Source organism: Chanodichthys erythropterus, chromosome 22, assembly GCF_024489055.1.
Source record: "Chanodichthys erythropterus isolate Z2021 chromosome 22, ASM2448905v1, whole genome shotgun sequence".
Lineage (NCBI taxonomy): Eukaryota > Metazoa > Chordata > Actinopteri > Cypriniformes > Xenocyprididae > Chanodichthys > Chanodichthys erythropterus.
The window spans coordinates 23,378,425-23,402,964 of record NC_090242.1 but is presented as its reverse complement, the minus strand read 5'-3'; the positions used below and the strand labels follow the sequence as shown (position 1 = coordinate 23,402,964).

Below are 24,540 nucleotides of genomic sequence, written 5' to 3'. Positions count from 1 at the left end.
CTGACACTGACAGGAACCCTATACCCTATCCCTTATGCCCTATGGACTAGGAGTGACACTTAAATCAATTATCAATTTATTAATTAAAAAAAAAGCATTTACATGAATAAATAACTTCCCAAATTGATGAATAAATCACTTTTAATGTTTTATTGTAGTTACAGTAAATATAGCAATAAAATAATACATTAATAGGCATACTTAAAGGTGCCCTACAAATAAAAATTTAATTTATATTGGCATAGTTGAATAACAAGAGTTCAGTACATGGAAATGACATACAGTGAGTCTCAAACTCCATTGTTTCCTCCTTCTTATATAAATCTCATTTGTTTAAAAGACCTCTGAAGAACAGGCGAATCTCAACATAACACTGACTGTTACGTAACAGTCGGGGTGTACATTAGACACGGGCAGCCAGTAACGTCTGCATGTGCACAGCTGAATCGTCAGACTTGGTAAGCAAGCAAGGACAACAGCGAAAAATGGCAGATGGAGCAATAATAACTGACATGATCCATGATAACATTATATTTTAGTGATATTTGTAAATTGTCTTTCTAAATGTTTTGTTAGCATGTTGCTAATATACTGTTAAATGTGGTTAAAGTTCGTTTATTACTGTATTCACAGAGACAAGAGCCGTCGTTATTTTCATTTTTAAATACTTGCAGTCTGTATAATGCATAAACACAACTTCATTCTTTATAAATCTCTCTAACAGTGTGTAATGTTAGCTTTAGCCACGGAGCAAAACCTCAAACTCATTCAGAATCAAATGTAAACATCCAAATAAATACAATACTCACATGATCCGACGCATACATGCAGTATGCATGACGAACACTTTGTAAAGATCCATTTTGAGGGTTATATTAGCTGTGTAAACTGTTTATGCTGGTTAAAGCAAGCGCGAGCTCCGTGGGCGGGGGAGCACGAGAATTATAGGGACCGCAACCTAAATATCGGTGCATAGTTAATGATGCCCCAAAATAGGCAGTTAAAAAAATGAATAAAAAAAAAATCTATGGGGTATTTTGAGCTGAAACTTCACAGACACATTCAGGGGACACCTTAGATTTATATTACATCTTGTAAAAAAAACGTTCGATGGCACCTTTAAAACTACATTCAAGTTGTTTAAAATATTAATGTAGCAATAAAATAATACATTCTTAAAACATTTAATGCAACTTTTAATTCACATTTTTAAAAAGCAATTGTGTTTCTTTAAATTCTTAAAAATTAGAAAGTTCATTCACTGCTCTAATGTGTTTAGCACCCAAAAATGGTCATCATTTACTCATCCTCATGTCGTTCCAAACCCATAAGACTTTCATTTAATTTCAAAGCATGAGATTTTTGTTGAAATCTGAGAGATTTCTGTCCCTCCATTGAAAGATTTAATTTAGGGTTTTATTCACAAACATTGATCAGTGAACATGCATAGAGCACTCAAATTTGGCAAAAAGAAGCTCAAGGATAGTTGCTTAATCTATATGAACAAATGAGGTTCATTCTTTCATGCCATTCCAGCACGTTTGAGCTTCCACAAGAACCAATGAGGTTTGTTCTCGTGCGTTGAGCAAGGACAGTTTCCATTTACACTATCTGAGTGAATAAAACCATAAATTAAATCTGTTCATCATATAAAGCGATCACGTCTGGAAGTCAGAAGTCTTGGATTAAACTGCTCAATTCATTTTTTGGGGGTGAATAAACTTTTAATGGAGGGACAAAAATCTCTTAGAATTCATTAGAAATATCTGCATTTGCGTTTTGAAGTTGAATGAAAGTCTTATGGAATGACATGAGAGTGAGTGAACTGATGACAGAATTTTCATTTTTGAGTGAACTATCCCTTTGACTGTCCAATGGCATTTTTAACTCGATTGGTAAATGGATATAGATAGGCAATTGACATGTTATTAAAGTAAAACAATTGTTTCTAAAAATACAATGTCAATTTTGTATTCAAAATAATTTATACATCTGAGAAATATCCTTGTGGGCACTGCGCCTCAGGTGACCTGAGTTCGAGTCGTGGCTGAAGGTCCATTGCCTGTTCTGTTTCCTGTCTCTTTTACACTGTCCTAATAAAGGCAAAAAAATATGTCTTAATATGTTTTAATATGTCTATTTATTTGTTCATTTAAAAAAAAAAAAAGATAATTAAAGATTTTTTTTATTTTTTTTTTAACTGGCAATCGTACTTCTCCATAACTGTAAGCTCAGGACTGTCAGTATAGTTAGGGGAGGAGCAATCTGACACTTCCTGGGTCTCATAGCCCTCAGAGGAAATCAGACTGGGGCAGGTTTACTGGTACCGGACACGGATGCCCCCAGACAGCCATGAGAATGAAACTCAACTAGCATTCTCTTCCACTCGCCGCACCAATCATAAAGAATAAAGCTCAAGTCTGTTTTCCCTGGCTCATCATTAAGAGACCTGAGTGGGGCTTAGGACTGAATGGGAGCTACAATTTCTGGCTTTAACTCCAAGCAGAGACCCTCAGGAGGGTTTGGTATTTTAAAAACAGACATTGCTGCCCAGCCTTTTGTGAGGTCCTTAATCTGTACTGTTCCTCCATAAACAGCCTGAAGAATAGGTAGCCACATAATTGCTTCCATATTTTAATGAGAGTCATTTATTTTTGAATCATTCATTGAAAAATAAACTGCAGCCTTTCCAGAGTAGTTAAACCAAAAATGTGTTTTTAGATCCAAATCAATAGAAGGATCGCCATTAAAGTACAGCAAAATGACTTCATAACATATAAAACGTCCTGTCTAGTTTTCAATTATAGTTCAAAAAAGACTCGTTAAACAATCAAGAGCTTGTAAATCAGATACACATTTCCCGATTCTGATTCACAAGCTCTTGATTGTTTGAGACTTTTGAATAGTTCTTTAAAGGATCAGTTCACTTTAAAATGAAAAATACCACAAGCTTTACTCACCCTCAAGCCATCCTAGGTGTAAATGACTTTCTTCTTTCTGATGAACACAATCGGAGTTATATTAATAAATATCCTGACGCGTCCAAGCTTTATAATGACAGTGAACGGGACCAACGAGTATGAAGCTCAAGAAAGTGCTTCCATTTATCGTAAACGTACTCCACACGGCTCCGGGGGGTAAATAAAGGCCTTCTGAAGTGAAGCGATGCATTAGTGTAAGAAAAATATCCATGTTTAACAAGTAAAATATCTAGCTTCTGCCAGAACGCCTTCCGTATTCAACTTACGAAGAAAGTGTAACGCCTCGCACAGTTCAAAAGCTAATGCTACGTCCAGACCACCTTCCGTATTCAACTTACAGAAAAAAGCGTAACTGACATCGTGACAGTTGTGCTTTTTTCGTACGTTGAATACAGAAGGCGGTCTGCCAGAAGCTGGATATTTTACTTTAGAACTTGTTAAATATGGATATTTTTCTTACACAAATGCATCGCTTCGCTTGAGAAGGCCTTTATTTACCCCCCAGAGCCATGCGAAGTGCGTTTATAATGGATTGATGGGCTTTCTATAGCTTCATACTCGTTGGTCCCGTTCACTGCCATTATAAAGCTTTGATGCATCAGAATATTTATTAATATGACTCAGATATTGTTCACCAGAAACAAGAAACTCATATACACCTAGGATGGCTTGAGGGTGAGTAAAGCCTGGGGTAATTTTCATTTTAAAGTGATCTAATCCTTTTAAAGGCCCTGTTAAAAACAGTCACGTGTTCATGAATCAGACACTACACTCCATGTTGCTGATTAATTTAAAAGAACTGACTCAAAACTAAATGAATGAGACTACACTGGTTGCACAGTATGATTTTGATTTAGTAAAAAGAACCTAAAGCATGATTTATTTATTTTTTGTGATTCTCACTACACTGGTTGCTCTTCGGGTTTTTGATTTAGCAAAAAAGATCTGGCTCAAAAGAGTCATTTGTTGGTGAACATCCCTGAAATGCAGGTCACGATTAATTGGAAAGTCAATATTTTTACACAGCCCATTTTCTGCCTTTCAATATAAGCGTGGTAGCATGCTTATGGGGGTCAGAGAGGGACAGCAGTGTGCTTAGAATTGTTGGCCGGTTTCCAGACGCCATGTCTGGTCTGAAAGCAGGATGGTAATTAGCCCGAGACAGGCACAGCTGACAGACTGCCGCATCAGACACCCCAGCACCCTTCAATCCCCCACCACACGGCTTAGTCAGGATTACCGGACATACCATCACTCTGCCCGGTGCTCCTCTGTCTTCATCGGCGCTGAGGGACATGGAGAGACCACGGTCCATAGCGCAAACAAATTACACGCTCAGCTAAATGGCATGCTGGGTATTTATTTGCAGGAGAGACACTCTCGACGGGGTTTACTAGGAGTTTAGCTTGGAGGAACCGTTGAATTCTCAATTCAGACAGACGGCCGTTTTGTTGGTTAAAGTTGTAGTTAGCTTCTCAAACTGATGTTATGAGACCAGACATGAGCTGCTGGGTATTGAAGTGATACTGGAGGTTGAGAATTGGTTTACATGGGCTGATCTCCGAGGGAGGAGTTTTCTGCCTCAACTGGCTCGATACAATGAGCTCACTCAGAACATTGCAATTGTCTTTGTGCAGATCAAACGCCTTTTCAATCTGACAGGACCAGGCTATTTCAGTTCCTTGCCATCATTCCTTTTCGAATTAAATTTGAGATTAAGTAGCAAAGCCTTGCCAATGTGGATTTAGCAAGTGTACATGACGAGCAGGTTTGGAATCATAAGGATGGCTAATCTTCCGCTAGTGCTGCAACAGGGCACCTGTTCTCTATGACTTTCAACAGTAAGTCAATTAACTTTAATTACAGCTTGTGGCTCAAGGTCCCACAGTGAGAGGCAAGCCATCAGGACGATCTACAGCCACACACTGAACCCTGAGACATTGTCTTCTCCCCAGCAACCTGCATCAGTCCACCCACCTCATAAACAACATAATCTTTTTCTGTTTAATTACTGTTCCAGCTGATATCACACCTCGAGCACACTGCATCTGGTTTGCTCATTCACAGACAGAATTGCGGTACATTTGATACATTGGAAAAAGCCAAATACTTCACCATACTTCAACCTGTTCTTTTATTCTTGCTTGAAGGAATAGTTCACCTTGAAAAAAAAAAAAAAAAAAATATATATATATATATATATATATATATATATATATAATTAAATTACAATTTAATTTAAAAATGCTGGTCGATACCGATAAGCAGTTCATTGCATAAATAAATAATGATCAAATATAATGAATAATAATAAACTAAATGAATAATAAAGCATTAAAAATCTAATCTTTAGCAAATTTCGGAAATAATATATATATATTTTTATATGGTACATTATAATGTTGTGGTACTAAAATTCACATTTAGCATTTAAAATGTTTTTTTTTTTGTTGTTGTTGCTTGGTGTTTTGTTTTGTTTTTTATCCTTAAAAATAAAATTCTGTAGAATTGTAATATTGGTAATTTATCATTTTTTTGTCCTTAACATGAAAATAACAACATCAGCATGATGTATTATTATTATTATTATTATTATTATTATTATTTTATAATAACTTTTAATGATAATCAAATGTTATTCAATAATAAAAACTATTTTTATTGTTGTTATTATTTACTCATAAACCATACAAATACTCACATGAATGAATAATCAATAAACAAAAAAACTTTTTTGTTTTTATTTAATCTTTCTTTGGGTGAACTGCTGCTGATATCTTTCCCTGCCAACATATTAAAAAAATGCACTTTAGTTTACACAAAATGTTTATGGCCCCCAGAATATTTTGTTGTTGAATGAATATCTGAACATACAATAGATAAATAAGAACAGAGCCTCTGCTTCATGCATTCTTTTTTATCAACACTTAAATGTGGGTATGTTTCATAAAAAAAAGCAGCGTTTTGAACAAAAAGCTGTTTTTGTCAAAGACTCTGTCCAGATCGCATTCAGAACTATGATAAAATATAGATAGGGTAGATCACGTCCATCAACACCCCCTAAGTTTGCACAGTCCTATACCACATCCTGAGTCCACATTTCATTCGATAATGTTAGGCAGTGTTGATTTATATGCTGTTTAGTGTTTGATGATCGCTTTATTTTACATGTGCGTTCGCAATTCTTCTTTTGCTTGTTTCTGCTTCTTCTTCACTTGTGTTTTGGACCAGATATTCGGTACTCTTTCAGAAGATGTGTAATAGCGCCCCTTACCATATAACAGCGAAATTTCCCTCAATGGCGGGGAAGCGTTGTGTCATAAATGATGGAAAATTCTGTCGATTTTGAAAGAGTTAAAAGTAAATGGACAGTGAGGGAGATGAGATTTCCTCAGCCCTGTCTGTGTGATCACCAGTCAGAGAGCGAGTTCTATCTCTCTGATGTTTATTCACCCATATCTGCATTAAGTACAATTAGTATCCTGCAGGCAATGTTCAGTCTCTGTGTGGTGGGAGGTGCCCCTCAAGTTTCAAGCTGATGCTGTAGATCGTGGGGCATCTGCACCATTAAGGGTAATAACATATGTAAATGAAATGAACTTGTTTTTGGCAAGGGATATTCAAGTCATTTGAATTTATGTTAGTTACACGTTGTGGCAGCCTTTGAGTGAGTGGTCTAATTTATCATCCCGAAGACGTGCTTTGCTTTTAAAGAGCACATTTCACTTCACCGTTATTATGATGGTGGCATTGGCTACTCGTGGCAGTAGTATATTTTTGTGGATATGTCACGAGAGGGAACAACAATGTTATTTAACAACAATGCGTTTATTGAACATACTGCATGAACTGAACATTTCAGTGAACTGCATAAATCAACACTGCCCATTTCCCTGGACTCCCAATATATATATGGGTATCCCCGCCAATACAGGTACAATTTGATTGGCCAACATAATAAGGCTGGTTCCACACATGATGCTTATCGAACTTATAACTGCAAATTGACAACTGATGTTATTGTAACAAATAAGGCCCTGTTTACACCTGGTATCAAGATGTGTTTTGGTCGATCGGTTCACAAGTAGACAAGGAACATACATTCCCATTTACATCTAGTGTTTTAATCAGTCTCTATTGTCCACTTTTCAAGCTGTTCTGATTTCTTTGAGGGGAGAGTCTATGGGCAGGTAAATGTATGGCCTTTTTCAGATCTTTTGTTCTAATGGATGAAATAAGCTCGCGGAAATTACATATGAATGCGACCAGATACAGTGTTGTTTCTGCTCTGATAGTTTCAAGACCACACGAATGCAGTGAGTGGGTGTTAGAAACCAGGAATAGTGAAAGAATATTGTGCTTGTTATGTTTTTCGTCTTCAGACCAAACTTAGGAGGCATTTACACAACACCGTTTTCAAAAAAGCGTAAAACTTTTTATGCGTTTTGGGAGTTCATTTAAATTTATATTATATGTTCAATCTATTATGTGTGTAACATCACCAACTACTGGCCCAGCATGCATAATACAGCGTTTTTCATCATTTTCATGTATCCATGCGAACGGGCATTGTTTTGACAACATTGTCGTCTGCACAAAAAATGTTGTAGTGTAAGTTCCTTAGCCAATAAAGTTTAAATCTCTTCTGGCAGTTGCGCTTCCCATAATGTTTACCCATAAGGTCAGTAGGCGGACAGAAGGTGGTCATTTGTGGCTGTTCAAATGCATCCGACCACATGAGCGTCTACACTAAGAAATCAATGCGTTTCCAACTACCTCTGGAAGTGGTCGTAAAAATGGTTTAGACACTGTTTCCACCTGTATTTAGTGTCGATCTGATTAATGAAAATGCTTCTTAATACCAGCTGTAAACAGGGCCACTGCTACTGTCGAGATGATAATCCTTAACATAACCTTTGCTGATGGCAGCTGATGTTTTTAGCAGGAAGTGAAGACACATTTTAAGAGACCAGCTAACTATGTTGGTTTAAGAGGTTTAGGTTAGGTTATTCTCTAAAATTACCTTTCAGAAAGGAAGATACAAGAGAATTTCTAAGGGGGCTTCAAGATGACTTAAAACTAAGTAAGCCAACTCAAGATATGTATTTTTATTGTCTTGAAAAACATGGATTTACACTGTAAAGAAATATATTTTTCAATGTTGTAAATAAAACAAACATTACTGGAGTATGTTAAACCTGTAAAAGTCATGTAAATTAATTAAATCTTCTAAATCCATGGGTATTTTCATAATGAATATACATTTTTCTAGTTATGCCAAACTCTAAAACACTACAAAATATTTTATAGGGTAAAAATGATAAGTAGAAAATGTTTTAAATCGTTATCCTATAATCCATTAAATCACGAAAAACTGGAAAAGTCATTGGGCTTTTAAATATTGTGGTGGACAATGGGACGCCATAAATTCAGAAAGATTAAGAACCACTGCTCTAAAGCCAACTGTCATCATTCCCACCATCATAAGCTTGTAATTCCTGGTAAGAGTCCTGCCTGTTTGTCTGTGTAAAGTTTAAATGTATCAATGTAGGTGTAGGAGCAGCAGGTCAGAAGCACAGGGGGCTTTATCTTGCTTTGTGGTCCTTGAGATGGACGTTTGCTCTTATTCTGCACTTTGGTTGCTACTTTGCCGTCTACCATCAACTCCGGGAGAGCATTTACACATACCTCTGAGGCGAAGGTCGACAATACTACTTATTTTCTAGATCACAGCTGTTTTATTTATGCTGCCCTCAGGTTTAGTAGCATTTTGATCCTGGGATAAACAGAATATCTTCTAAAAAGAAGACATGTATCATGTAGCCCTCTTAGACATAAATGGAGAATTTTTAAGTGTGGATTAAACATGTCACTTCCTTTGTCCACATGCATAGGCTCATACTTATGTTGGATTTATGTTGTCTATAATCCTATTAGTTTTATGGATTTTGGTATTACATACAAGCATTCTCATCAACACTTGTGAACTTCTCAAAGTAAAGCAAAACATTTCAAATAATTAGTTTCATGTCAGAGGCTTTGTTTATTCAGTTGTCTGTCTCACACATCTCTTTAATCGTCATTAATGGACATCTGTTGGTTCTCCATAGTGTGGACCTGGAGTGTAATTTCTCATTTACGTTCGGATGTTCTGCTTTGATTCAGTGCTTAATTATTCAGAGATGAAGAGCTTCTGAAAATAGTTTGGATGGTGCAAATGTTGGTTGTGGATGTTTGTAATTGTTTTTGAATGGAGCGTTGTTGTTCATTGATTTTGCCCCTAGTAAGTTGACGAAGGAAATCAATGTTTTTGCGAAACTTTGAGGGATGGAACTGCCCAAAATATGAGGAAAGTGATGAAGTAGCTGCTAGTCACTTATTTCTTGCATTTCTCTGGATCACGGAGTGTTAAAATAGAACCTCAGAACTACTCTCCAATCTGTTCTTACAATATGGTGCCGTGTAACCTTGAAAATCACAAAACAGTGGACTATGACTATGACTCTTTTCCCTAAGCTGTTATTACTTTTTGTAATTGCCTTAAAGTCAGACCGCTTTAAAATATAAGCAGGTGTTTTTCCCCCCTTGCCTAAAGACAAAGTTAATGCTGCATTCTCTACATATCATGCATGCATAGACTGAGACAAATGCTGGAACTGGAATAGTCGGCGCAATTGGACCGGATGATCAGCGTGGTAATGAGGCCATCCAATAACTTTCTCTCACCCCGAACGCCCTCTGTGTTGGCATCTGCTGGAAAAGTTCCACCTAAAGGGTATCCCAGGCCCTCCAGTTTCCATAGTAACTTGCCAAGGGCCCCTGCAGGGTGGTGCATGAAGTTTTTGGAGTTCAAAGTTGACATGCCACCCCAGAGATTCTTGTTTCCTTCATTGGCTGGTTGGGTAAGAAGTGAAATATTAAGCTGAAGCAGCTGTTCTCCATGGAGTTTCTCTGTTTCATTTACTGCCAACATCAAATTAACCACTGTATTAGAAGAAATACATGGTCATAATTATAGTTCACCACAGAAATCCTCAGACATGGATGAGCACAGGATGGAACAGTTTGTGAGAGATATGTAGTCTATATAATGCAATATTTTGTAATTTAGTACTGTTCAAAATGTTTGGGGTCAGTACTTTTTTCTTTTTTTTTTTCTTTTTGTAAAGAAATTAATTATTTTATCCAACAAAGACAATATGATCAAAAGTGATTTATGTTACAAAACGTTTAATGTTACACAAAATAATAAATGCTGTTCCTTTCTCCAATACTTTCTATATGCAGCCTTAGAATAATGGTGCAGTCACATTAGCTAAATTAAGAAGAAATTTCACAGGTCAAAAATGTTGATTGCATATATTCAATAGGATAGTGATGCATGAAGCACAGCTCACAGAACTCACTTTCAAATCAAACAGCTTTCTATTGGTCAGTGCGGCAGATCTCTGAAAAACATGAACCCCTGAAATCTGCATCTCCCTTAAGTATCACTTTAGAGACTTCATTCAAAAACATAAAAAAATGTTACGAACCCCAAACTTTTTTGAACTTATATTATATTATTAAATGTATTATATTATATTATATTATATTATATTATATTATATTATATTATATTATATTATATTATATTATATTATATTATATTATATTATATTATATTATATTATATTATATTTGTATTGTGTGGTAACCATTTTATAAAAGCAATAAGGTATTCAAGTCTAGTGCTGTATCGTGAATAAGTCACGGCTGAATCCTCAAGTACCTTATTGCTTTCATAAAACGGTTGCCACACAATACAAATATTAAAGCCAAAAATATGTATCAATGCAACTTTCATTAAAATAAACTTTAACTAAAAGCCTTCCTTCCGCCGGAAAAAAAAAATAGTCCCTGATCGTGAACAGCAACAGAAGTTACATTATAATGCCATTAGATGGCAGCAAAGATTATCTTTATGAGTGTTCAGTCAGTAGCAAAGACTTTTACACTGAAAAGACTGAATTGTAGAGAACATGGAACAAGACGCAACTGACAAATGATGACAAACATGGGAAAGCCCCTTAAGATGATACAAGATGATACATCGGACATTTAAACAGATTTGTTATTATGAACATAGGACTGACCTGAAGGAAAATGCTAAATCTGAATAATAAACTCGCTCACTCGATCTCTCTCTCTCTCAGAACACTCTTCTACATAATACAGTAAGCTTCAATGAACAATATAAATTGAGAACAAACAGTTTACATTGCTAAGAGTGGTTGCTAAGGGTGTTGTGTAGTGATACACAGAACCGTTGGGTTAAGCGGTCATAGCCATGTTTCGTTGTAAATAAAACACAGCTGTTGACCAATCAGAATCAAGGACAGGAACTAACCGTTACGCTTGAGTTGTGTGTTAGTTTGAATGATTCTTTAAAGGAATAGTTCACCCAAAAAATGAAAATTCTGTCATCATTTACTCATCCTCAAGGTGTTCCAAACCTGTATGAATTCCTTTCTTCTGCTGGACACAAAAGAAGATATTTTGAAGAATATGGGTAACCAAACAGTTGATGGACCTCATTGACTTCCATAATATGAAAAAACACTTTGGAAGTCAATGGGGTCCATCAACTGTTTGGTTATCAACGTTCTTCAAAATATCTTCTTTTATGTTTAGCAGAAGAAGAAAAAAAATCAAACAGATTTGGAGCAACTTGAGGGTGAGTAAATGATGACAGAATATTCATTTTTAGGTGAACTATGCCTTTAAAAGAGTCATTAGTTTGTGACTGGACTAGTATCACATTCTGTTCCAGTTGGCATCTTATATAATGAAATGGTTCACTTTGATTATGTAGCTGTCACACTGATCTCTGTGTTTAATGAAAAATGTAAACCATTGGATGTGTAGAGGCTAAAACAGACACTTAACAGGTGTCTACCCATAATTTATGAATATTACCAAATCATTAATCACTGACAACCTGGGAAAAATTCTGAATGGAGAAGTAGATTCATATTCAATCTCAGATGCACCTCACCTAGTGGTGTGTCTAATAAAATCATGTCTTGAAATGAATTGAGGTGGAACTCAGCAACTCCATGCTTTGTACCAGGTGTGTGTGTGTGTGTGTGTGTGTGTGTGTGTGTGTGTGTGTGTGTGTGTGTGTGTGTGTGTGTGTGTGTGTGTGTGTGTGTGTGTGTGTGTGTGTGTGTGTGTGTGTGTGTGTGTGTGTGTGTGTGTGTGTGTGTGTGTGTGTGTGAACGTGTTTGAGCTAGCCTTAAATCTGCTGAGAAGGAATGACATCATACATATCAGAGTTTGCCCATGCTCTTTCATCTTCCTTTCATAGCTCGCCTGACATGGCATTTCAAAGCACCTTATTTCTGCAGAATGGTAAAAATAAACTTGCTGTCAGGAAAGTTTGTCAGTGGGAGAATCTCTTTAATCTGGCCCACAGAAATGTAAGCTTTCTCCGAGTTGACACCCAACGTCCGGCACACGTCAACGTGTGGACAGCTCATCTCCTCGAAGTCTTTGAGAAGCCTCTGTGATTAATAGTCGTGTGTTTTGCCAACATCAGTGTCTCTGCCTCCGTTACACAGGGATTAATACACCATGTTTGCTGGCATGTTTCGCCAGAGTACGGAGATGAATTGCAGCAGCTGTGTATTTACATGAATATAGTGATTTAATGTAGAGGATGTAGCTTTGTGTCAGATGCAAACACACGGATTGGTAACACATCACTGAACTTGGGAAAATGCAGAGTTGTTTTCATTAGCTGTCAAAGACTAATACATACATTTCATAGAAAATTTGACATCTAATAAATGCAGGATTTCACGAGCAGAAATATGTGATCGTAAAGTCAAGAGGAAATTAGATTGGATGTAGATACACAATGTAATATATGTTCCTCATTTGAAAGATAGCATTGTAAGAGAGCTATAGCCCATATTCAAGATGCTACATTTGATTTGTTCAGGCTTATTGTGGAAACAGTTTGAAAATTAAAGCTCTTTCTCGCTGCTTATTGCTTTATAATATTACTCTGCCTTTGGCCCAGAAAGGTCTATAATACCTGTAGAAAGATATTGGTTAGCATTCCCATTCATCTCAATAGCAGTAGCTTGCCAGGGCCGTGCTAACCAGCCAAACATTTACACCTTGTTTGGACATAGACAAATACTGAGAGTTTCCTCACAGAGTTTTAGCATATTAACTCACTCTCCTCATTTGCTAGTCTGTTTGCATCTGTATTGTTATTGTGCTGTATATTCTATCTGTCAAATCATGATATGATATGCTAATTTTGCTAAGTGGCCTGCAGTTATCTATGAAGATTAAGAGTAAAAGATGCTAGATGATCATGCTGGCGACACAGCGAGTTACCACCTCTAAGGCTGAGCTGTTTCGGATTTATTTTGTAATTAGGCTTATCGATTTGTCGTCCTATTGTGTTTTATGTGTTCATTTGCCTTCCTTGTGCTCTCAACAAGGACACAGCACTGCACTTTTGCTGTATTGACACTCACTACACAAGGAGTCCAAACATTTGGCTTCATTCAATATACAGCCTCAAGACTGCATTACCAAGTCAAAGAAGTTAAAAATAACACTATCATGACTGTACCGGATTTCTCATGGTCTGTGTTTTTTTTTTTTTTTTTGTTGAGTTGTTCAAAAGCTCTGGTGTTTTTGAGTGGAAATTGGAATATTTCTTAAGCGTAAATGCTTTCAGTGAACAAACAACTTAAGTCGTAGGCAAATTTAATATGTTGGCCTTTTCCCTGGTGCAAGTTTTTTTTTTTTTCTGCTTGAGTTTTTTACACAATATATTTACACAATATATGGATAAGATAGGAGCAAGTCATATAGCTGGGGTACTAATTGAATGCACTTATGACTTGATTATGAAGACATTTTTCCTTTTTCGATATGTGCTGAAAGTGTAAGCGCACTGTCTGGAAATTCATTTTGAGCAAACAAGACAGAACCACTGTTTCCTCCCACGGTACTTTAATGTCAGCAAATATTTCTAGTTGCATTTCATATACAGACACAAACAAATAGAGATGTTCTTTGCTTGACTGCAGATACTAGAGCAAATATTCACACAACCACTCATGACACTTTCTATCTTGGAGCTTTATGATGAAATACGGGTCTGTAGGTCTGTGTTCAGGGTTCTAGCAACACCATAACATTTAGGATGCTGTTAGATGCAAAATTATTGACTTGGTCTTATGAGACCAGAGTATGGATTCCCAGAAGTCTATATTTTATAAATATGGGTCTGGGAAAAGGATAACTGGCTTTATTGTGCTACAGTGGGTATATAGTTCCAGTGAGAATAACAACCATGCATGTCGCTTCTGCAGGTTGCATCTTACATAGCTTTTGCTGGCTCTGAGACACTCGCTTGGTATTTCTCCTGCTCTTTGTCTAGCAACAAAGAGTTTGGTTCTTGGTCTATTCCTCTATAGTTGCAAACAGGAAACAAAGCATTCCTGTAAATTCTTGACAAATTATAGTGTTTATGACTGACAAGCTCAATGACACTGCCTGCAGTGATTCTTCTGACAGAAGAAACAATCAGAAGTTGTTTTTTCTGTAGGTACAGCTTCACCTATGAGATAGAGTAGTTTGCCTTTTCTTGGGGTGTGATGGCATCCATTGCTCGTGGAGCTAATGGCTGCTTGCTGCCTGGGCTCATCTCATTCACCGCAGTTGATGCAGGAAGATGAAATGTATTAGCCTCATATCTGGAAACTAATATGCCATCATTTACGGCATTACGGTCCCCAACTGCACACGAAAGAAAATGTTCAGGGAGCTCCATCAAGTGCCTTCCATTAAACTGGAAAATTGAAGCTTAAGGTACCACTATGAAATATCAGTGTAGTTCAGAACCCCTAGGTAATTGTGGGTGGAAAATAAGTTTGCGAGAGACCTATAATTCACTGTATTTCTGATAGTGCAGAGCCCTAATTGTCATATTAGTCCGAGAATCATCCTGCCTAACACTGGGGTTTTTCAATAAGCGTTTGTGACAGTACTTGGGGTTACCATGGCTACGGTTTACTGCACATTGTTCTTGTATGCCACCACCCCGCGCACCCGTTTCTGTACCGCAGTACATACTCATCTCTGTCTGCCATATTAACAGAGCTGGAAAAGAGCCAACGCTATTGACGTGTTGTTTTCTTCAGGTCCAAAAATGCACGGCCTCGTGCTCCTCAAACACCCACTGACAACATCCTTCCCAGGAGTGCGTTTTAATTGGTTGGCAGACCTAGTCACTGGGGATGTACAGCATATGCTGCTTCTTTTAGTTTCAAGACAAAAAAGTGTGATTTTATGTAAATTACCTTAGTAATTAAATAGCAAAGAGAAGCTTTCTGCTGAAAAGCTTCAGTTAGGATGTGTAGGAGGAACATGTACAAATGTGTATGGGTATAATTTAGGAATAGGTCATGATAGATGATAACCAACTACACTAGGTTTCCCAAAGTCATAGATCAAATATCAGGGGACTTTAAAGGATTAGTTCACTTTGAAATGAAAATTAGCCCAAGCTTTACTCACCCTCAAGCCATCCTAGGTTTATATGACTTTCATCTTTGTGATGAAAACAATCGCAGAAATATTAATAAATATCCCGACGCATCCAAACTTTATAATGGTAGTGATAGGGATCACAGCATCGTTTTTTAACTCATTGATCTTCTTCTGCAGAGGCGATCTTTCACCTATCTGTGACGTAATAAATAGGCACAATCTGGGCTTTCTTTCAAACTTACAGTATTTTCTTGTTATAATGACCTGTTATATGTCAAAAGCTCAAGGAAATTTTGATTTCTCAATTCATGACCCCTTTAATACAGTTATTAATATACATCTAATGAAATGATAACAAAGGATATTTGATTCATCATTCAGGGAACCGACTACCTAGTTGATTTTAAAAATACACAGTTTTGCACATTTCCTTGTATGATTGGTGTATTGTATCTTGGTTATTTCTAAATATGTTTTTCTCTCTGTCTCTTTGTCTCCCCAGCTGCTTTGCAAGTGGATATCACTCCAGCCCAAGGAGAGATCAGCGTGGGAGAGTCCAAATTCTTTTTGTGTGAAGGTAGGAGGATGACCCTCCTGTGATGAAACATATCAGGGGTCACGTCACATTTAACCTTCATGAAGTGCTTTTGATTTCAAACCTGCTGTTACTGCTCTTTTCAATGCATTTAAACAAGCCCTTTCAATCTGATGGGTGGGAGAGGTTGACTAAAGCTTTGAAGTGCTTATTTACTGCAGATAAATTCATTGACCTCTCTGACTTTTGCAGCGAATCAGTTTGTGAATTCTATTCCTTGATTTTTTGGTACAGAAAAAAATGTAATGTTAAGGAATAATGGTAGATGAAAAGCAAAAACAACTTCTATTATAAATGAGGAACATTTGAAATATTCAGAGGACTCATAAAAGGAGAAAAAAAGAAAATGTGACTATATTATGTTTGGTTTACAGGTATTTTCATGGGTTTTGTGAAATATTTTATGGCACATTAACCATCTTGAGTGTGTCCTTCAGTAGCACTGGATGATATATTAAAAATTCTAAATACATATTATGAATATTTTTGTTGCAGATATAAAATTAAGCAACATCATTAATTAATGTTGTTGTAATTATTTCTAAAGAGCAACATTTATGATAGTTGTTCATTTCCGTGGATCGGTTCAAACTGTCTGTCAGTGAATCATTGAAAATTCTGATCTAAAATTCTGATGTTCAAATGTTAAATTCATATCAAAATTATGTTAAATATATTAAATATTAAAAGATATGAAATGTAACATATATATGAACATGTTATAGTAAACATAGGTGTGGATAAATGTGTTTTATGAAGGTGTTTTGTTATAAAACATGCAAAATATGGAAATGTAATGTACAGTAATATGAATGAAGTCACAATATGAAGTAATGTGATTTTAGCAATATTGTCCAATTCTGTTCTTGAGTCAGTTTATGGAGATGGATTTTGAATACACTAATGCACACAGATTAAGATAAATTCTTGAGTAGACAGGCCGTTTAAATGCATTTAAGGCAAAAGTGCAATTTGTCTTGCAGCTGATGAGCTGACGCTCTGTCATAGTGTCTTCTCTCTGTTTTTCTGTCTGTCTCTGTTTCCAGTTGTTGGAGATGCTAAGGAAATAGACTGGTTTGCACCCAATGGGGAAAAACTCAGTCCAGGGAGACCAGACATCAGCGTCAGCAAGAATGACGAATCCTCGTCGACACTTACAATCTACAATGCTAACATCGACCATGCAGGCATGTACAAGTGTGTGGCCAAAAGCGGGGACAAGGAATCTCAGGGCACTGTCATCGTAAAAATTTTCCGTAAGTAACATATTAAATACAAGTAAAATGTTATTTATTATAAGTATTGTTTTTATTTAACTATTGACCTTCAGGGATAGTTTACCTTTCTATGAAATGCAATGCAATGCAAAAAAAAAAAATGTCTTTCTCAGTATAAATATAGAGTCTTTCTAGAGATCAAGAACAGGAATTTTTCAAGAGTGGGACAAGATGCTCTAAGAAGTCCATTTCAAATTTTTTTTTCAGAGAAACTCACTTTCCAAAATGCTCCATCGCCTCAAGAGTTCAATGAGGAGGATAATGCTGACATCATCTGTGACGTCATCAGCTCACCACCCCCAACTATCATCTGGAAGTATAAAAAGACAAGAATCCAGCCTGAGACTGATGGTAAGACTTGCAGTACCACAAGCAGATCTCTTTCAGTCTCTCTCTTTCATTCCGCCAGTGTTATCCTCATATTTATAGTTATATCTTCATGTCTCTCCCATTCTTACTTTCATATTTCCTGTCAAAATCATGTGTGAGCTCTCTTAGCACTGTGAAAATGAAAACAGCAAAACTGAAGCACCTGTATTTTTACTGAGAGAACTCAAGTACTCAAAGTTTTATGCTGTTTTCATCTGCACCATTTTGGTTGTCGATTCAAGCCTCATTTTGGATGAAACTATTTTAAACTCGAAAGGCTCCTCCCTCAGAGACCGCTGGAAGAAACGGTGACCGCAGTTCTCCGCTGTGAGACGTGAACTCAGTCCTCTGCTAGATGAGATTTTCACTCCAAAACCACTAATTGTAGCGGAGCTTGAAAACCAAACTGCTTTATGTAAATAACACATTTTTTTCCACATTTCTCTCATTAACCTCTTCTGTGCTCTTTTTTTTTTGTTTGAGTGATGTTTCTTGTAGTTCGGATAAAGTACAACATAAAACACTCTGTCTATGTGACACACACTTTAAAAACAACCCAAGTTGGGTTAAATATGGACAAACCCAGCTATTGGGTTGTGTTTGACCCAGCAGTTGAGTTAAATGTTTGACCAACGTGTTGGGTAGTTTTATTTACCTCAAATATTGATTATAAATTAATATTTGGCTGGCTTAAAATTAACCCAAAATAGATTGGGTTGGGTTTGTCCATATTTAACCCAACTTGGTTTATTTTTAATTATTTTTTAGAGTGTACTACTCTTACCATTTATGCAGTATACTACTTAAAAACAAAAATGCCAGCCAATGTATACTGTATTCTGTGTAGTGTACACTAAATAGTAATCAAGTATTCCATTTACAACATTTCTAGGCTAGAAAGCTGTGCTTTATCTTGCTAGATTTGTGTTTTCATTGTTTTTAACATATCAGTACTGTCTTACTGTTTTACTGTCTCCACAGAGTTGAAATTTTATGTGCACCTTTACTTTGCGTCTTGAATATAGATAGCACTGCAGAAAAGCCCATAAAGATGATTTTATATGGGAGAAGATGTGCAGCGAGTCATTTTGCTGCCCAGCATGTAATGAGAGGCTCGTTAACATGGTCTCCTTATCTTACTCAAGAGTAATTACAGTCTCATTTTGATTCCTCTCTCACTTTTCCTCCCTCTCTGTTTTCTATCTCACACCTACAGTCCGTTTCAAGGTCTTAAGCAACAACCACCTCCAGATCCGCGGCATCAAAAAGACAGATGAGGGTGACTACACCTGCGAGGGCCGCATCATGGCCCGGGGAGAAATCGACCTCAGGGTCATTAAGGTCATTGTCAATGGTGAGGACTCAATCTCAGAAACACCTGCTCTTTTGCCTCACATGACACGGGAGCACAGAGTCTATATACATTTACAGCAATTAGTTGGTCATTTATTACTCACCCTCATGTCGTTCCACACTGGTAAAATATTCATTCATCTTCGGAACACAAATTAAGATATTTTTGATAAAATATGATGGCTCAGTGAGGCCTGCATTGCCAGTAAAATCATTTCCTTTTTCAATACTCAGAAAGGTACTAAAGACATATTTAAAACAGTTCATGTTAGTACAGTGGTTGAACCTTAATATTATAAAGTGATGAGAATACTTTTTGTGTGCCCAAAAAAAACAAAATAGTGCCTTTATTCAACAATATCTAGTGATGGGTGATTTCAATACACTGCTTCATGAAGCTTTGAAGCTTTAAGAATCTTTTGTTTCGAATCAGTGGTTCAGAGCACGTATCAAACTGCCAAAGTCACGTGAACTATTGAAATTTCGAAACACTTATGACGTAACAAACCTTTGTTTACTGAAATCACGTGATTTTGGTGCTCTGAACTACTGATTCGAAACAAAAGATTCGTAAAGCTTCAAAGCTTCATGAAGCAGTGTTTTGAAATCACTCATCAGTAGATATTGTTGAGTAAAGTCGTTATTTTGTTTTTTGGTGCACAAAAAATATTCTCATCGCTTTATAACATTGAGGTAGAACCAATGTAGTCAAATGATCTGTTCTACATATGTCTTTAGTAGCTTTCTCTGAAAAAAAAAATTGAAAAAGGAAATGATCTTGCTGGCAATGCAGGTCTTACAGAGCCATCAGATTTCATCAAAAATATCTTAATTTGTGTTCTGAAGATGAACGAAGTTCTTACAGGTGTGGAATGACATGAGAGTGAGTAATTGATGACAGAATTTTCATTTTTGGGTGAACTAACCCTTTAATTAAATAAATTTAGTGAAACATGAATGTGAAAGTGGCGTGGCGTGACGTCATGTGTGGCCATATATGGTGTCCTATACTCAATATTTGTGCTCTGCATTTCACCCATCCAAGTGCACACACACACACACACACTGTAAACACACTCCCAGAGCAGCGGGCAGCCATTTTTGCTGCGGCACCTGGGGAGCGACTGGGGGTTAGGTGGCCACCTCAGTTGTGGGTAATGAGAGTGGAAGAGAGTGCTGTTCATTCACTCCACCCCACCTACTATTACCTGTCCGTACTGAAACTCGAACCCACGACCTCCAGGTCATGATAAATGTATGCCTAAACTTAAATCAAGAATTTTTCATAGATTATAATCTTATTTTGCTTAAGTACATGTATTTTATTTAGATTTTTTTAGAAAACAATACATAAATGATGTTTTTTTTTAATGCTGTGTATAATGGAATATATTCTCCCAAAAAGAAAAAAAAAATAGAAAAAAGCTCAAAAATGGACAAAAATGTACCATTAAAGTAGACTAGTAGACCAGTAGACCAAAGAAGACCATTAAAGTAGACTTGTGCACTGTATTCCAAGAGTTCTGAAGGCAACCAATGACTTTACATGACATAATGATACAACGTGACATTTACGCTGTTATTTAGTGATGAATGGGATCAGAAAACTTTACAATGTACTATATAGTTTATTTACCTTTACATGTATGCATTTAGCAGATACTTTTATCCAAAGCAACTTACAAGAGAGAAACAAAGCAAATGATAATAATTGATATAATTTTAACTTTTATAATTTTTTTATTTATTTCTTAGTTTTTGTTGTTGTTGTTTTTGTTTTTTTAGATGGGCCTCCTCATTAAAAGAAAATGAGCTCCACAGAATTTTTTTTTTTTTTTTTTTGTCAATTTGAGGTGATCGGTCCCTTTAATGTCAGTATTTACCAGAATGTTCTTTTCACCTTTCTCATTTTCTCCCAGTTAAGCCAAGTATCAGGACCCGCTACACTGAGCTTAATGCCACTGCAGACATCAACCAGGCCGTGACGTTGGCCTGTTACGCAGATGGCTACCCAGAACCCACAGTCACATGGGCACGGTACGTGTCATTTCTCACCCATTCTTTTTTAGCGGCCCCTTTATCTGTCTGTGCCAAAACAGCACCGAAAAAGTTCAGCCAAATCTCTGTAGGGAAAGTTAAGCTTTTCCCTCAATCCAGGAAGGGAGAGGGATCAGAGTTATTGAAGCTTGTAAACTAAAAGTGCTGTGAATGGCAGAGGCACCATTTCATCCTTTCAGCTGGCGTTAGCCGTGGCAGCTAAGGCAGCTGGCAGCTTTCAGTATGGCTTTAACTCAAAACTCCAATGACTTCTTTAACCAAGTCGTGACTGGCGCGGGAATGAGAGGGCGAGATCGCATCAGGTCTGAGCTTTGCCTCGGGAGAAGGAGGGATAAGAGCGCTCACCACAACCTCATTCATTTCCCTCCTTCACTGACAGTGCTGTCATTCGGGGGCCATTTGAAAATGTCGCTCAATTGCTGCTGTTACAAGCAAAAAGAACAGGTATTTGGATCCAAACTTTGCATGACTGATTTAGTGTCACAGGGAAATGCCGCACACAGCATTCTTACAAATAAAAAAGCCCATCAGCTTCATGTTTATGGCTTTCAGACATTATTTACAGCTTTTATATTGGCTGAGAGACAGGGATATGTCAAGAAACCGAAGATGACAAAGCAGATCTGCTTTTATTTCACCAGCTTCATCCTGGACTATCAGCATCATGAGAAGCTGTGCACTGCAGGATGAAGAATCCATTTCATGGGCAGGCACACTTTCTCTCTGTATTTTCTGGTGTATGCGGAGATGATGTATTCATGACTTTGCCGAGCAACTAACAGCTCGAAGGCCAAACAGTAAACCTATCCTCTCTATTTTTCACTACTCTCTCTCTCTCTCTGTCCTGCAGAGCTAATATCGTGCTGGAATCCAATGGGAAGTACAGTCTGAATGAAGATGGGTCAGAGTTGACCATCAAAAACGTCAATAAGCTTGATGAAGGAGATTACCAGTGCATCGCTAGAAACAAGGCTGGAGAGAACAGAAAGGAAGTCACACTCAGTGTGTTTGGTAAGCGAAAGAATTGTGTCATTACCGTTGAAGCTGAAACGAAAACAAGTGTACATACGAGTTACCATTATAATGTTCTCTTCATTAGGACCGTACAATAAATCAATTTAAAATCTAAATCGTGTTATGGCCTTGTGCGATTATTAAGCCGCGACATGTTGCAATGTTATTAACTGAATATCTAAACTGTATGCACTGCGTGTTTCAAAGTTATGTCATCTATAATGTCATCTACTACACGTATACTCTAGGGCTAATGGCGTAGTGTTTTCAGCATTGCAAAAAGTTATTTTACAAATTGCTGCATACAGTTACTGTAGGCTACAACAGACTTAAACATGGATAAATGATTATCAACAGGGTCGCTGAAAAGGACAAATGCAGATGTTTCTTCATCTTCAAGTAAGGATAAATTTTCAGCAAGAAAGAAAGAAAGAAAGAAAGAAAGAAAGAAAGAAAGAAAGAAAGAAAGAAAGAAAGAAAAAGAAAGAAAGAAAGGAAAGAGAGAAAGAAAGAAAGAAAATACAGTAGTGTCTATCTAGCACTAGTCTTCACACGTGTGGGAGTGGAGAACAAGCAGCTACAGCTCTGTGTACATTTTTTAACTTATATTATATTATTTAGCTTGACACATTATTTTACTGGAAGAAGCTTCACGTCAAGCCTGATCTCTGTTTGCAACTTTCTTTTTTTCAGCCTGACATACAGTGCTTGGTAAATGCTAAACAACACCAAATTTTATTATAAGGTCTAATTGTTATGTACCAGAGTCTCTTGAGGCTCATTTACAACGTGCTTTTGCAGTGTTGAGCAATGTAGCCAAGCACAGTCATATCTGTTGATTTCTTGAACGCAATGGCCAATCAGAGGTGTTTGTATTAGGCTGTAGATTGTGTTCAGTGCTAAGTTATGCAAAAGCAATGGACAGGACAAAAATATGCAGATTTATGTACATAAAGGCTAGAGCAACCGAGTCATCATTAACCAACGTGACACAATCTGTTGACAGGTCCGTTAAAATTCTTGTTTGGTTGTGTGGGCAACCAAACAAGAATTGTGTGTTGTAAAAGGTTGGAAACCACTGATTTATATAAATAATTAATAATTATTAAATATATAAATAGCATCTTTAAATGGAAAACTGAATGTTGCAATGAAAGTGTCAATGAATGTGGACTACAACCCTATCACATCCACATCCAGGACAATCTTATAGGTGTGAATACAATGAGAACTGAATTCATTTTCGCTCAGTTCACTTTCTGTTCAACTGTAATTATCGCTATCAACAAAAAGCCTAGCTTCCTAGTTTATAGTTTAAGCACACTGTTGAACCTGAGAGCTGCCATTTCAGTGTGATTTTATGTCTTCGTTTTTTTATCATTGATATCAAATTTGAATGAATGCAAGTTTTGAAATGTTTATGTCACAGTTCAAAACTACAATCACAATATTTTTATTCCCCATCATGGGAAGTTTCTTCCAGCCACCATGGGCTTCATATCGCTTAGATGAGAGCCTAGGCAAATAAAGTAAACCAAAGTACTACTCCACTGCATTCATTAAACAAAAGTTCCTCTTTTGAATTATAAAATATAGCAATGTGTTGATTAAATATTGAAAGTGCCCAGCCAGTGCAGCGCTCTCATCTCATCAACTTAAGAGCACTGTTTTGGTATTGCAACCATTGTAAAGGCTCAGTAATTGCACAAGAGGAAAATTATTGTTTGTTTTCATTTAGGAGGGTCTTTCTAGTCAATGTTTTAGTTGTTGTTGTGTATGTGTGTGTCAACAGTGCAACCCAAGATCACGTTCCTAGAAAACCAGACGGCTTCTGAACTGGAGGAGCAGATCACACTGACATGCGAGGCCACAGGTGACCCCACCCCCAACATCATCTGGAGCTTCGGTCGCCGGGTCTTCACCGAGAATGAGCAGGTGCTGAGGTTGAGGGATCATGGGTCAATGGGCAAAAGGCTTGGTACTAGAATATGCCAGTTGGAACAATATAACCGTAGAAATTTGTATATATTTGACTATTATTTCTATCATAATATTGAGTGGGTGTTTCAGTCTCTTTACAATCAGAGAGGAAATGAGAAAAAGCTTGATTTAAGAAGAAAAAAAAGAGTGGTGTAATGGAACCGACTGCACCTGTTCTGCTGCTTTCAAAGAAGGATAGAGAATCCGTTGATTTACCTCAAGAATTATTAAGTGACACCTGCATCAATCATGCATGTCTAGTAATTAAATATGGTTGCCAAAAAAGTTTCTGATAAGCCATGGAAGCTGTACTGAAATGCCAGATGAAAGGCTTGCTTTAGAATCAAATCAA

The 24,540-nt window shown here is 36.9% G+C and overlaps 1 protein-coding gene across 15 annotated transcripts in view; it reads left to right on the top strand.

Moving 5' to 3' along the window:
- The window catches only part of ncam1a (neural cell adhesion molecule 1a), a 260,638-nt gene that overhangs the window by 162,053 nt on the left and 74,045 nt on the right, over positions 1-24,540 (top strand). For 8 of the 15 annotated variants that reach the window (XM_067375696.1, XM_067375693.1, XM_067375692.1 and 5 more), the window contains exons 2-8: positions 16,045-16,119; positions 17,184-17,393; positions 17,622-17,765; positions 19,000-19,137; positions 21,056-21,173; positions 22,045-22,205; positions 24,001-24,143. In XM_067375696.1, the coding sequence (XP_067231797.1) occupies positions 16,045-16,119; positions 17,184-17,393; positions 17,622-17,765; positions 19,000-19,137; positions 21,056-21,173; positions 22,045-22,205; positions 24,001-24,143 (989 nt within the window). Of the gene's footprint in view, positions 1-16,044; positions 16,120-17,183; positions 17,394-17,621; positions 17,766-18,808; positions 18,886-18,999; positions 19,138-21,055; positions 21,174-22,044; positions 22,206-22,565; positions 22,608-24,000; positions 24,144-24,540 lie in introns of those variants that run through there. The other 7 variants (XM_067375689.1, XM_067375694.1, XM_067375687.1 and 4 more) reach the window with 2 other exon arrangements.